Source organism: Saccopteryx leptura, chromosome 4 (assembly GCF_036850995.1).
Source record: "Saccopteryx leptura isolate mSacLep1 chromosome 4, mSacLep1_pri_phased_curated, whole genome shotgun sequence".
Classification (NCBI taxonomy): Eukaryota; Metazoa; Chordata; class Mammalia; order Chiroptera; family Emballonuridae; genus Saccopteryx; species Saccopteryx leptura.
The window spans coordinates 201,320,128-201,334,218 of NC_089506.1; the positions used below are offsets into that span (position 1 = coordinate 201,320,128).

The window sequence follows — 14,091 nt, forward strand, 5'->3', positions numbered from 1 at the left end:
GATTGTGCAGTAACACTGTGTTACCCAGTTGAGGACTCCTTGCATTTTATTTATTTATTTGTTCATTCATTCATTCATTCATTCATTCATTCATTCATTTAAAAATGTTTACTTATTGATTTTAGCAAGAGAGGAAGGGGGAGAGAAAAGAAGAGGGAGAGAGAGAAACAGGAACATTGATCTGTTCCTGTATGTGCTCTGACCAGGGATTGAACTATCAACCTTTGAGCTTTATGATGATGCTCTAACCAACTGAGCTATCCAGCTAAAGCCCATTTTATTTTATTTTTATTTTTAAAAAATTTTTCTTAAGTGAGAAGCTGAGAGAGAGGCAGAGAGATAGACTCTCGCATGCACCCTGACCGGGATCCACCCAGCAAGCTCCCTACCAGGCAATGCTTGCCCATCTGGGGCTGTTGCTCCATTGCTTGGCAACTGAGCTATTTTTAGTGCCTGAGGTGAGGCCATGGAGCCATCCTCAGCACCTGGGGCCAATTTGCTCCAACTGAGCCATGGCTACAGGAGGAGAAGAGAGAGAAAGAGAGAAGGGAAAGGGGATGGGAGGAATGGAGAATCAAATAATTGCTTCTTCTATGTACCCTGACCAGGAATCAAACCTAGGACATCCATATGCCAGGCCAATGCTCTACCAGTGAGCCAACTGGCCAGGGCCTCATTTTTTTTTTTTCTGAAGTTGGAAACGGGGAGGCAGTCAGACAGACTCCCACATGAGCCCCACCGGGATCCACCCGGCACGCCCACCAAGGGGTGATGCTCTGCCCATCTGGGGCGTTTCTCTGTTGCAACCAGAGCCATTCTAGCACCTGAGGCAGAGGCCATGGAGCCATCCTCAGTGCCCGGGCCAACTTTGCTCCAATGGAGCCTTGGCTGCGGGAGGGGAAGAGAGAGACAGAGAGGAAGGAGAAGGGGAGGAGTGAAGAAGCAGATGGGTGCTTCTCCTGTGTGCCCTGGCCGGGAATCGAACCCGGGACTCCTGCATGCCAGGCCGACGCTCTACCACTGAGCCAACCAGCCAGGGCTCCCATTTTATTTTTATAGTAAGCAATAAAACTTGGATATCTTCCTACATCACACATCAACATACTTTTTGCTTCCTAACCCTTGGATGGTATTTCACTGTGTGAAAATGCCGTGGTTTACATATCCAGTGCCATGCTGATGAACAATAGGCAACGATGCAGATCTTTTTCTGAAGGGCCTGGTTGTTTCCAACCTTCGACAACACCAGGAGTACTGCAGGGGACACCCTTGTATTTGATGGGATGTTTCCTCAGACTATGATCCCAGAGGGCTATGTCTGTCTTTAGGGCTTAGTTCTGGCTGATTCTGACCCTGTTGCTTTATTCCACAGGGGACCAACCAGGCACCATGGCACAGAAGGGCCAGCTCAGTGATGATGAGAAGTTCCTCTTTGTGGACAAAAACTTCATCAACAGCCCAGTGGCCCAGGCGGACTGGGCTGCCAAGAAGCTGGTCTGGATCCCTTCGGAGAAGCAGGGCTTCGAAGCGGCCAGCATCAAGGAGGAGAAGGGGGATGAGGTCATCGTGGAGCTGGTGGAGAATGGCAAGAAAGTGACAGTTGGCAAAGATGACATCCAGAAGATGAACCCGCCCAAGTTCTCCAAGGTGGAGGACATGGCAGAGCTGACGTGCCTCAACGAAGCATCCGTGCTACACAACCTGAGGGAGCGCTACTTCTCAGGACTCATATACGTGAGTCTCTTGGGGCAGCTGGCCCCTTCTTCCCGGCCCTCTGTACCCCGAAGGGAAGGGAGAGGTTTTGAGATGTGTTCAGGGTGCAGGTTGGGAAGCCAACGGTCTCATTGAGGGTGGCCGAATGGTGAGATAGAATTATTCAGACCTGGGTTCAAATCTCAGTCCTGCCCTTCCTTGTTCTGCGACACTGAACGGGTTATTTCACCACTTGGAGCCTCAGTTTTTCTTTCTGTAGAATGAAATAGTCACCCTTCTGATGTGAAGGTGGTGCAAAGATTCCATGTGATCACACATGCAGACTGCCAAGGCATGTGGTAGACACTCAACAGGCTTCAATGAAGGAGGGGCTGCTCTTTCTCCATCTTGGAAATAAAGATCTCATAACCTCTTTGGGAAGGCTGGTCCATCTTGGCAGCCAGCTGGGAGGGAGACACGAGGACCTGGCTGGGTTCTATGGGTGCCTTTCTTATCACAAATGGGAATGCCTAGATTGGGAATGCCTGGATTTCTCAGGTCAACCGTGCAGATCAGAGGGGACTAGAACTGCACTGTTTAATATGGTAGCCACCGACCACATGTGGCTAACTAAATTGAAATGTAAATTAATTAAAAATAAATACTTAAAATAATTCATTTCTTTAGTTGTACTGGCCACATGTCAAGTGCCCAACAGCCACCCATGGCTAGTGGCTGCTGCATTGGATAGCACAGGTGTAAACTATTTCCATCATCGCAGGAAGTTCTGTTGGACTAGATGCTGGGGTTGAGTGACTCAGAGGGCACAGATTCCTTGTGGGCTTGGCAGCTCACCAGGGCATAGAGGGACAGACACGGTGGCCCTGTGATGCCAACCTGGTGGGCAGAGGGTCCCCCAGCCCAGCCTTTGTCTGTCTTGACTCTGAGAGGGTATGCTAATCCCTTAGACAAGTTACCTAATTCTATGAAATTTCACTTCCTTCTCTGCAAAATGAATACGAGAATAGTATCAGCCTCACAGAGCGATCACGGTAAAAAGGAAGTACTTGGCATGCCTCCTGGCACCTTGTAGGTGCTCAAAATGCCAGTTGTTGTTGTTATTATTATTACTATTATTGTTATTGGTTTTGCGGTGGTTATGGTCATTTTTTTTTTTTTTTTGTATTTTTCTGAAGCTGGAAACGGGGAGAGACAGTCAGAACTCCCGCATGCGCCCGACCGGGATCCACCCGGCTCGCCCACCAGGGGCGACGCTCTGCCCACCAGGGGGCGATGCTCTGCCCCTCCGGGGCATCGCTCTGTTGCGACCAGAGCCACTCTAGCGCCTGGGGCAGAGGCCAAGGAGCCATCCCCAGCGCCCGGGTCATCTTTGCTCCAATGGAGCCTCGCTGCAGGAGGGGAAGAGAGAGACAGAGAGGAAGGAGAGGGGGAGGGGTAGAGAAGCAGATGGGCGCTTCTCCTGTGTGCCCTGGCCGGGAATCGAACCCGGGACTTCTGAACGCCAGGCCGATGCTCTACCACTGAGCCAACCGGCCAGGGCCAGGTTATGGTCATTTTTGTCGTTAGCAGTCAGATGTTCTTAGCTGCTTTGTAAAGTTGTGGGAACAGGCTCTTCCATCATTGTGCCCTCTGGTCTTGCCCTTCACATTTTGCCATGTGAGAATTACAAAAAGCCCTTTGTCATCTCTAAAAATGTTCTGCAGATTTCTTTCCTAATTAGGAAGATAAGACACATTCACTACAGAAGACTCAGAACACTTAGAAAAGCCTAGCAGATGCAAATCACTATGCTCCTCCCCCAGGAGATAAGGGCTGTTAAGATGTTGGTGTGTGGTTGGTGTCTTTCTTTGTGACAGTGGTTTATGTCTCTGTATTTAAAAGCCTCTGCACATGGGTTAGTGACCTGCTCTTTTTTCCTATACTGAGCATGCCCACATCCTCAATCATTAATTCCCCTGCCCCAGTACTATGCTGAAATCAGAACTACATTCATACCCTCTTAAGGACTATGTAATCTATCCCATGGATGTACCATCACTGATGATTTGTTCTTCTAATGGATAGTTCAAAGGGGTTTTAGTGGCTCTTGAAAAGAAGGGGGAACAGGGGAGCAACTCATACAAATTCTTCCTCTACCCTGGCTGGTTGGCTCAGTGGTAGAGTGTCGGCCTGGCATGCAGAAGTCCCGGGTTCGATTCCCGGCCAGGGCACACAGGAGAAGCGCCCATCTGCTTCTCCACCCCTCCCCCTCTCCTTCCTCTCTGTCTCTCTCTTCCCCTCCCGCAGCGAGGCTCCATTGGAACAAAGATGGCCCGGGTGCTGGGGATGGCTCTTGACCTCTGCCCCAGGTGCTAGAGTGGCTCTGGTTGCAACAGAGCGACGCCCCGGAGGGGCAGAGCATCGCCCCCTGGTGGGCAGAGCGTCGCCCCCTGGTGGGCGTGCCGGGTGGATCCCGGTCGGGCGCATGCGGGAGTCTGTCTGACTGTCTCTCCCCGTTTCCAGCTTCAGAAAAATACAAAAAAAAAAAAAAAAAAAATTCCTCCTCTAATCCAGGTTCCGTACCTTGCACACTTTATCTCATTTAATCAGCCCCCACTGAATTAGTACGCTTGTCCCATTTACAGGAGAGGAGGCTGAGCCTGAGTGCTAACAGCCGTCTTTAGTTCCCTAACTAAGCAGGGGAGGTCCCTTTTGTTCAAGGCATTCCTTGTACGGAAATATTATTACCCTGACGCTGTCAGTATAGGACCAGCGATTCGAAGGGCACGAGTCTGTGGGAAGCTGAAGGCGAAATCAGGCTCCTTCAGGACCAGGTCCCTCATCTAAGATGTGTCATCTCTATCCAGGAAAGTCGGGGAAGTCAAGGACAGGCCTGTGCATGAAACTCACCTGCTGACCTTTGCACAGTGTTTGAGCCCAAAATAGAAATCAGGGGAAAAAAATAGAGAGAGAGAATGAGGGGTTTAAGAAGGTCCCAAGACCCAGAATATCTTCTGACAGCAGATTAAGAACTGAATCAAAGCTTCAAATTCCTGCCATGCTTCTCCAGACAGATTAGATGATACGGTTTCAGCCTTGTGACCACGCGCCTTCTCCTGTCTTGATCCTTTCTGGTCTATTTAGTCCCTTAAGTAGGAACCGTTGTGGATGGTGGAAGAGAGGAAGAAGGAAAGGGGGACGGAGCGAGTTACTGTGCAGCTCGTGATAGCAGAAGCTTAACCGGTGGTGGCGGGGTGACGCTCAGGCAGCTGGCATGCCCAGCTCTGCCCTTGGTGATGAAGAAAACATCCCCCTCTGTTCTGCAAGGCTCACTTCAGATGATGTGCCTCTGAGAAGGTCCTGGCATCGTCTTGTCTTCTTGGATCTGGAAGAGTCTATAGGAGGCAGGACCCCCAGAGGGGGTCTGCATCTTACAGATGCAGGTCTGAGCTCAACCATATCCAGTGACTTGCCTGAGCTGCCACAGATTGTTCATGGCACATGTGGGGCGTGAATGTAGTTCTGATTTCTGGTCTAGTACCCTATTCTTCTGGATGGGTCACTGGCTAGGTTCTCGATGCCTGGGGTTTTTCATGACTGTGAACCATCTGTTCTGTCTCTGGTACTGGCTGGGGGATGGGACAAAGGTTTCAGCTGGTGAGAGCTCAGTGAAGGTGGACCTTGCCTGTGCCGGTACTGTTCCAAGTCCTCCCCAGCCCGTTTCATCCATTCCTCCCCTGGTGAGAGCAAGGCTTATGTCCCAGTCTGCACATGCAGTGACTGAGGCAGAGGTGACGAGACTTGCCGGGGAAGGACCTGGATCGGACTCTGGGCTGCCCCATTGTCAAGTGTGTGCGTTCTTCCCTCTCCTGCTGCCTGTCTGTGGGGGCACTGAGGAGTCACAGGACCCAATTCTGGTCCTGGGATGGCTTTTTTTTATTAAGGGGAGGGAGATAAGGCACACTAGATGCAAATACATAACATGGCTTCTAAAACGATAGTGGATTAAGAAAAGGTGGCATATCCTTACAATGGCATGTTAACTGAGCTTTAAAAAAGGAAATTCTGTCATATGTGACAATATGGAATAACCTGGAGGACGTGATGCTGAGTGACATAAGCCAGTCATGGAAGGACACATAGTACATGATCCCACTTAGGTGTGGAATCCAAAATAGGCGATGTCAGAGAATCTGAGAGTGGGATGGTGGTCTCCGGGGGCTGGCAGAGGAGGAAGCGGGGAGTTACTAATCAATGGGCACAAAGTTGCAGTTGAACAAGGTGAATGAGCTCCAGTGATCTTAGTTATCTCTGGGTGGGCTGGATGCCCAGGGCACTGGGAGCAAGCTGGGAGCAGAGGCTTCCTAGGTGCCAGGGGGTCCTGGAGGGTGCCCTTTGTTGAGCCTTGTGAACCAGTTGTCTAGATTTTTCAAGCTGTTATTGCTTCAAAACACACCTCCCCAGCAACACAAGACTATCCATGCAAAAACCATAAGAGGATATTTAAAAGTAAGAAGCATATGCCTGACCAGGCGGCGGCGCAGCAGATAGAGCTTTGACCTGGAACGCTGAGGACCCAGATTTGAAACCCAGAGGTCAATGGCTTGAGGATGGGCTCATCTGGGTTGAGTGTGATATCATAGACATGGTCCCATGGTCGCTGGCTTGAGCAAGGGGTCATTGGCTCAGCTGGAGGCCCCCAGTCAAGGCATGTATGAGAAGCAATCAATGAACAACTAAAGTGATGCAACTACAAATTGATGCTGCTTTTCCTGTCTCTCTTGCAAAAAAAAAAAAAGAAAAAGAAAAAGCATGCATCATAAAAAGCTAGGGTCCCCCCTCTTTGAAGAACCCCAACGCTCTTCCCTGGAGGTACATATAAATAAAGGATCAAGTATGCATATGTACACACATAACTAATATACCCCCCAAATAATTTCAGTTATGTCTTACAACTTTTTTTCACCTAATCATGCCTTGTGGCTCTTTCTGTGTTCATCGCAAGCTAGTCAGACTTAAAGGGTTTTTGCAGTAGGCACTACCTGCAACTACTACAATAGCGTGTAAAGGTGTTTAGAACTTTCCTTCTCATCCCCATTCTTCACCTTTCAGTTCCCTTCCCTAGAGAAATCATATCACCAGTTTCACGTGTAGTTTTCCAGCTACATTTTATTTATTTATTTATTTATTTTGTATTTTTCTGAAGTTAGAAACGGTGAGGCAGTCAGACAGACTCCCGCATGTGCCCGACCAGGATCTACCCGGTATGCCCACCAGGGGGCGATGCTCTGCCCATCTGGGACGTCGCTCTGTTGCAACCAGAGCCATTCTAGCGCCTGAGGCAGAGGCCACAGAGCCATCCTCAGCGCCCTGCCAAACTCTGCTCCAATGGAGCCCTGGCTGTGGGAGGGGAAAAGAGAGAGAGAGAGGAAGGAGAGGGGGAAGGTTGGAGAAGTAGATGGACGCTTCTCCTGTGTGCCCTGGCCAGGAATCAAACCCGGGACTCCTGCACGCCAGGCTGATGCTCTACCACTGAGCCAATTGGCCAGGGCCCTGCTACATTTTATATACAGGCAAATCGATGCATGTTGGAATATATAAACATGTATGTGCATGTATATGTATTCTTTCTAATGGCAGCAGCGTGCCATGACTGATGAACATTCAGACTGTTTCTTGTCCTTTTTGCTGTTAAAGTCAAGGCTGCAGCAAAAGTATGTTCTTGGTGGACCGTGTCTGTCCCTAGATTAAGAAAGGTATGACGTGGCACCAAAGGAGGTGTAGTTACCATCGTTTTAGAGTTGGAGGAGAGTTGTTGGCTCAGGGGTTTGGCCGCTTAATGCAAGTCACACAGGTCAGGAGGACCATGCTGAAGTCTCGCCCAGGGCTGTGTGACTGAAAGCCCGAGTTCCTCCCACCTTCCACCGCGGTCCCTCATTTCTGCCGCAGCTGTGGGAGCGGCCCCTGCTCAGGGCTCCAACGCTGACCATATAAAGTGTCGGGGGAAAAACTGTAGTCCTTTCCTAATACGGTCACAGAGGGAAACCCTGGGCCTGCAGCTGGGACCTGCTGGTGGCACTGGGCACTGGGCCCTGAGCTGCAGGCTGGGACAAGGGGGGCGGGATGTTGAAACCTCTAAACTTGACCAGCTGGAGAGGAGCTTGTGGGGACGGGGGCGGCAGACACACAGCCAACTGCAGGTGGGCTGGGTGGGCACAGTTAACCACAGCGAAACAAGGGAGATGGCACCTCCAGGCTCCGAAAAGCCCAGCCACCCCTGCAAGCGACGTGCTGTTGCCTGCCTGCTCCTTCCTCTCGAATCCTTTACCCTGGAAAGGCTTGCTAAACAGAGATTCCGATCTGATTGGAAGCACAGATTAAGTGCTTGCTGTGTGCATAGCTCCAGGGGGTGTCCCAGCAAATAGGAGGGAAGTAACAGCCCTCCTTCAGAAGCTGGTGATGGGGCTGGAAGGGCCAGGCATTCCTTCCTTTTTCATTCCTTGCGCTTGGCAGACATTTATTGAGTGTCTGCCATGTGCCCGGCCCTGTGCTGGGTGCTGATGAGGGATGGTATATAGCTCACAGTCCAGGAGGTGATAATTAGGTTGCATCTTGAAAAAGGAGATAGAAATAGCTCTGGGAAGATGAGAAAGGGAAATGTTTCAAGTAGAGAGGACAGTACATGGGAATGCTCTAAGGTAGCTAGGTTTATGTCATCATGAAACAAAGTCAGAATTGTGTATGTAGTCAGCGAACATTTATTGATCATCTACTCTATACCAGGCACTGTGTTAAATGTTTCATGAGTGCCATCTTCATCAATTATAACAAACTTATGAAGGAGCTGCTACTGTACCCCCCCCCCATTTTACAGATGAGGATAACTGAGGCTCAGAGAGATTACGAGACTTGCCCAGGGTCACAAGCTAGCTGGAGCAGAATAAGGGTTCAAACCAAGTCCTCAGTATTCAGTTCTGTGCTTTTAACCACTGCCCTTTACTGTCTCCAGGTCAAAGACTTGGGGTGGTGTGGTTTTGACTGTAAGTGACACCCACATTCTAAAAAGGGCAGTGGGTGTGGCCCTGGTTGGAGCAGAGGTGGAATGAGACCTGGAGGAGACTTGGTTGACCTTTAGTCAAACGATAGATCCTTTATGGGCACTTGCTCAGTGGGAGACCCCATGCTGGGAACCAGGACACACTGTCCTTGCCTGAAACAACTCTGCCGCTTGCTCAACAAACGTGGACTGAGCACCTGCTATGTGTTGGCCCGATGCCAGGCCCCAGGTCAGAAGTGTAGGCAGCCCCTGCTCCGGGAAGGCTTGTGATTTACTTACCTCTCAGCATTCACTTAGCAAGCATTTAGTGAGCACCTACCGTGTGCCGAGGCCTGTGGGGGGACTGCACAGTAAGAAGAGGGGGCTTCCTGTGGCTGGTGTTTGCAGGATGGGTGGGAGGGGCTCCAGACAGACAGCAGACTCATCCAACCTGACCCGGTGTGGGTCCTGTGCCCTCCTCCCCCCCCTCTGCAGGAGCCCCAGCCCCTCAACATCACTTTTCTCCTACTTCAGGCACTGGCAACACCAAACTGCTTGCACCAAACACACCGCATGTGCTCTCGTCCCATTTTTTAACTTCTCCGTCTTTGTCCTGATGCCTCTGTACCTCTGCTGCCCCCTGAGCTGAACACCTTCTTGTCTGTTAAGTGCAGGGAGCACCCCCAGCATGAGTTAGGGCCCTCTCTTTTTTGCTCCCCTAGTTCTCTTGGCTTTGTTATTGCTCTAATAGTGTTCTATATTTTTAATGTTTATTTTATTTGATTTTAGGGGAAGGGAGAGAGAGGGAAAGACAGGAACATCAATCTATTCCTGTATGTGCCTGACCGGGACCTGAACCGGCAACCTCTGTGCTTCAGGATGATGTTCTCACCAACTGAGCTATCTAGCCAGGGCCAATGATGTTATTTTTTTTCTTTTGTATTTTTCTGAAGTTGGGAACGGGGAGGCAGTCAGACAGACTCCCGCATGCGCCCGACTGGGATCCATCCAGCATGCCCACCAGGGGGCGATGCTCCGCCCATCTGGGGCGTTGCTCTGTTGCAACCAGAGCCATTCTAGCGCCTGAGGCAGAGGCCATAGAGCCATCCTCAGCGCCCGGGCCAACTTTGCTCCAATGGAGCCTTGGCTGCGGGAGGGGAAGAGAGAGACAGAGAGGAAGGAGAGGGGGAGGGGTGGAGAAGCAGATGTGCGCTTCTCTTGTGTGCCCTGGCTGGGAATCGAACCTGGGACTCCTGCACACCAGGCCGATGCTCTACCACTGAGCCAACCAGCCAGGGCCCTAATGATGTTATTTTTAAATGTCCTCATCCTCCTTCTGATCTTGGGCTCTTTGAGGGCAGTGGCTAATGCTTATTTACTTAAATCTAGCATCTAGTATAGACCCGTATGCAGTAAGTGCTCAATAAACAGCTGATAATAAACAGACTTTATGTTGACCTCATCCCTGCCCTATTTAGGAGAATGGTGAGAACCTGGGAGATTACTCCCTCCTTTACCACCAATCCGGTACCTTTAGAAGAATGCCATCTGCCACCCCCTCCCTGACCTGTCACACAGGGTTGTCCTTAGCAGATGGAGCCCTAGAAGGACACTGTCACTGTCCAATTAGTCTGTAGCTGTGACTAAAAGCCCTTTGAGGGCAGGACATTGTATTTTTTGTCTTCTACTGTTACCTCAGCACCTTGCACAGTATCTAGGACATACACATTGAATGAATGAATGAATAAACAAATGAATGAATGAATGTTTGATTGCTTCTGTAAGATGGGCATAGGTCGGACAGCCTGATGGACCATGCTCACACCTGGGAGTGGGCTGTGCTGGGCCGATGCCTCCAAAAACACTTTCTTGGTGTTTTTGGTCAAGTTTTTGGTCTTGTGTTTGGTCTGAGTGTAACCCAGAAATGGACTATCTACTCTTCTTTTAGTCACTTCTTGGGGAGTTGGAGGGCAGACATGTTTGTGACCATCAGAGCCTTGGGCAGAACTAACACTATCATTTAGAGAAAGCAGTTCTTGTGAGACAGATTGGAGCTTGTCTCCTGAGCTGTGACCTCAACCCATGTGAAAATCTGACGTAAAGCAGGGAACGATAGTAACGACAGTGGTGCCTCACGGGTACACAGTGAGGGTGGTTTGCAGAGAGCCTTCCCACCCCTTTCCTGGTTCTGATATTTTCAGATGCTCCTATAAACTTTTCAGATGCTCCATATAACTTCTGTTATGTGGTAAAATCCACAAAACATAAAACTCACCGTTTTAACCAGTTTAAAGGATAGACCTCAGTGGCATTTAGCACACAGTGTTGTGCAACCACCACCACCGTCTAGTTCCAGAACATTTTTGTAACTCCAGAAGGAAATCTGGTGCCCGTTAGCAGTCAGTCCCCATTGCCTTCTCTCTGCAGAGCCCTGTCTTCTGTCTCCTGCCCATTCTGGACATTTCGTACAAATGGAAGCATAAGATAGGTGACCTCTCGTGTCTCCCTGCTTTCATCCTGCAGAATGTTTTCAAGGTTCATCCATGTTGGAGCAGGTGTCAGTAACATTCTTTTTTTTTTTTTTTTTTTTTTTTTTTTTGTATTTTTCCGAAGCTGGAAACGGGGAGAGACAGTCAGACAGACTCCCGCATGCGCCCGACCGGGATCCACCCGGCACGCCCCTCCGGGCGTCGCTCTGCAGCGACCAGAGCCACTCTAGCGCCTGGGGCAGAGGCCAAGGAGCCATCCCCAGCGCCCGGCCCATCTTTGCTCTAATGGAGCCTCGGCTGCGGGAGGGGAAGAGAGAGACAGAGAGGAAGGAGTGGGGGGGGGGGCTGGAGAAGCAAATGGGCGCTTCTCCTATGTGCCCTGGCCGGGAATTGAACCCGGGTCCCCCGCATGCCAGGCCAACGCTCTACCGCTGAGCCAACCGGCCAGGGCCGAGTAATATTCTTTTAAAGGACGGCATGTTTATCCCCATCTGACAGAGGAGAGGGGACTTAGTTAATGGTCAAGAGTATGAGCTTTGGAGTAAACAGTCGTGGTTACTAGTTCTGCAATTCCCACCAGCTGTGTGACCTGGTGACAACCTCACCAAGCCCACTTCCTCACCTGTCAGATGGGCAGCAGGGAAATCATGGTATAATTGTCACAGGGCAGATGTGTGGATTAAATAAGATGCCGGTGAAGTACTTAGCTCAGTGGCCAGGACATAGTAAGTGCTCAGCAGCTAGTATTTAAATGTTATTTAATTCCATGATACTCAGGGAAGTGAAGTAACAGTGGGTAAGGGTGGAGCTGGGATCCAAACCCAGAACTGTTTAAATGTAACACAGGGGGCCTAGAGATCCGGTCCTGCCCCTTGCTTCTCCTCCCCCACACCCAGCATATCAGTGATGCCACTGGGACCCTGAGCTCAGTTTCCCCATTTCTAAAACGAATGAGCGCCTTTATGTGATGGTGCTACTGTGAGGGTGGAGCAAGAAAGGCACACAGTGGTGCTCAGTAAATGCAGGCTGTGAGGGGCATTATCTTGCCTGGATCCCGCGGGCTGGGTGTGCAGGCTCTCCTCCCTGCCATGTTCCCAAAGTAAGCTTGGGCTCTCTGTTTGGCAGACGTACTCTGGCCTCTTCTGCGTGGTGATCAACCCCTACAAGCAACTGCCCATCTACTCAGAGAAGATCGTTGAAATGTACAAGGGCAAGAAGAGGCACGAGATGCCACCCCACATCTACGCCATCGCCGACACAGCCTACCGGAGCATGCTGCAAGGTGAGCCGGCCTGGGGCTGCAGGGGAGGCCCGGCCAAGGCTGCTCCTTGGGGGAGCCCACTGAGGGGCTAAGGCCACCTCCAGAGACTGCTGCTCTGCCCAGGCCCCTCCTGTCCTGCCTGCCTACAGTTCTCGCCAAGAATGTGGAGCTTGGCAGGCAGCACTGGGCAATAGGAGGGCTGTGACTGAAAAAGGGAAAAAGCAAGCTGAACATCTGCATTTGCGGCCGGGAGGGTGAGGGGGACCGGAGAGCTTGGGCAAATACGGGCATGCGCCCTCTCCTCCACAAGCCCCGGGGCCCTGGCCAGGCCAGCTGCCTGGAAATGGTATACTGCTCTCACCTTGGAAGGGAAGAGAGTGGTCCCAGCCCTGGGGCTGAGCCAACCAGCTCTAAGTTTGCACCCAGCTGTCACTCACTTCTGTGGGGTTGTGGGAAGAGGTCTTCTCCTCTCCAGTCTGTTTCCTCGTCTGGTAGAAGGAAGTGATAGTATCCATCTTGCAGCTCATCGTGAAGACTGTAAGGCAGGCTTTTCCAAACTAAAGACTTTTGCATGTTCCCTCCATGTTTATGTATTATTATTATTGTTAAACTTTATTGAGGTAAAACATATACAGCAGAGTGCGTCAAGTATGCAAATTTAAAGCCTCCAGCCTAAAGTCAATTTTTATATGTCTACAGTTGTATAATTATCACCCAAACCAAAATGTAAAATATTTCCAGAAAGTTTCGTCATGCCACTACCCAGTAATACCTCCTCAGACCCCTAGAGTAACTGCTAATCTGACTTTTGTCACCATCCATTTTGCCTGTTCTTAAACTTCATATAAATTATATCCATATATTATATTTTTCTTATAAGCGTCCTCCCCTGGAACCTATTTCAGACTAAGCAAAACCAGCCGTAGCAGTATTAGTTAAGGGCATGAATTCTAGAACAGGTCTGCCTGCGTTCAAATCCAAGCTCCGCTACTTACTAGCTGTGTGACCTTGAGCAAGGTACTTCCTCTCTCTGTACCTCTGTTTCCTTATTTATGAAAGAGGATTATATTAACCGTGACCTACCTGCGAGGGCTGATGGAAAGAGTAAATGAACTATTGTGTATAAGGTGCTTAGAACAATGCCTGGTACTTGGTACAAACTCCTTAAGTATAAGCGATTATTATCATCATCATGCACAAACTCATTAAGTATAAGCGATTATTATCATCATGCACAGAACCAGATGTTGGACATGCCAGAGATATATACATTTTTCTAAAGGACATTGAAAAAAATACATAACTATTAAAATAAAAATTATTAATCTGAGTGGCACCTAAAATGACCTCACCACACTTTAGGATTGATGGAATTAGGGCATGTCTTGTGCTTCATGCAGTGCCTAATGAGGCAAAAGCTTGAAAAGTAGAAGTTGGCTATTATAGGGCTTCTTTGTAGCCTCTGTTTGAATAGAGCTTTGGGTCCAGGAACATGTCCCCTTCCACACAAACACTACACATTCACTCTTATTTCATCTTCAGCACAATTCTGTGAGGTAGGGTTGGTGTTACTACCTGCAGTTTATAACAGAGGCAACTGAGTCTCTGATAGT

The 14,091-nt window shown here is 49.8% G+C and overlaps 1 protein-coding gene across 3 annotated transcripts in view; it reads left to right on the forward strand.

The window, feature by feature from the left end:
* MYH11 (myosin heavy chain 11) overlaps window positions 1-14,091 on the forward strand; it is a 134,028-nt gene that overhangs the window by 17,256 nt on the left and 102,681 nt on the right. For all 3 annotated transcript variants that reach the window (XM_066382551.1, XM_066382553.1, XM_066382554.1), the window contains exons 2-3: window positions 1,373-1,734; window positions 12,343-12,499. In XM_066382551.1, the coding sequence (XP_066238648.1) occupies window positions 1,390-1,734; window positions 12,343-12,499 (502 nt within the window). In that variant the 5' untranslated portion in view covers window positions 1,373-1,389. The remainder of the gene's footprint in view (window positions 1-1,372; window positions 1,735-12,342; window positions 12,500-14,091) is intronic.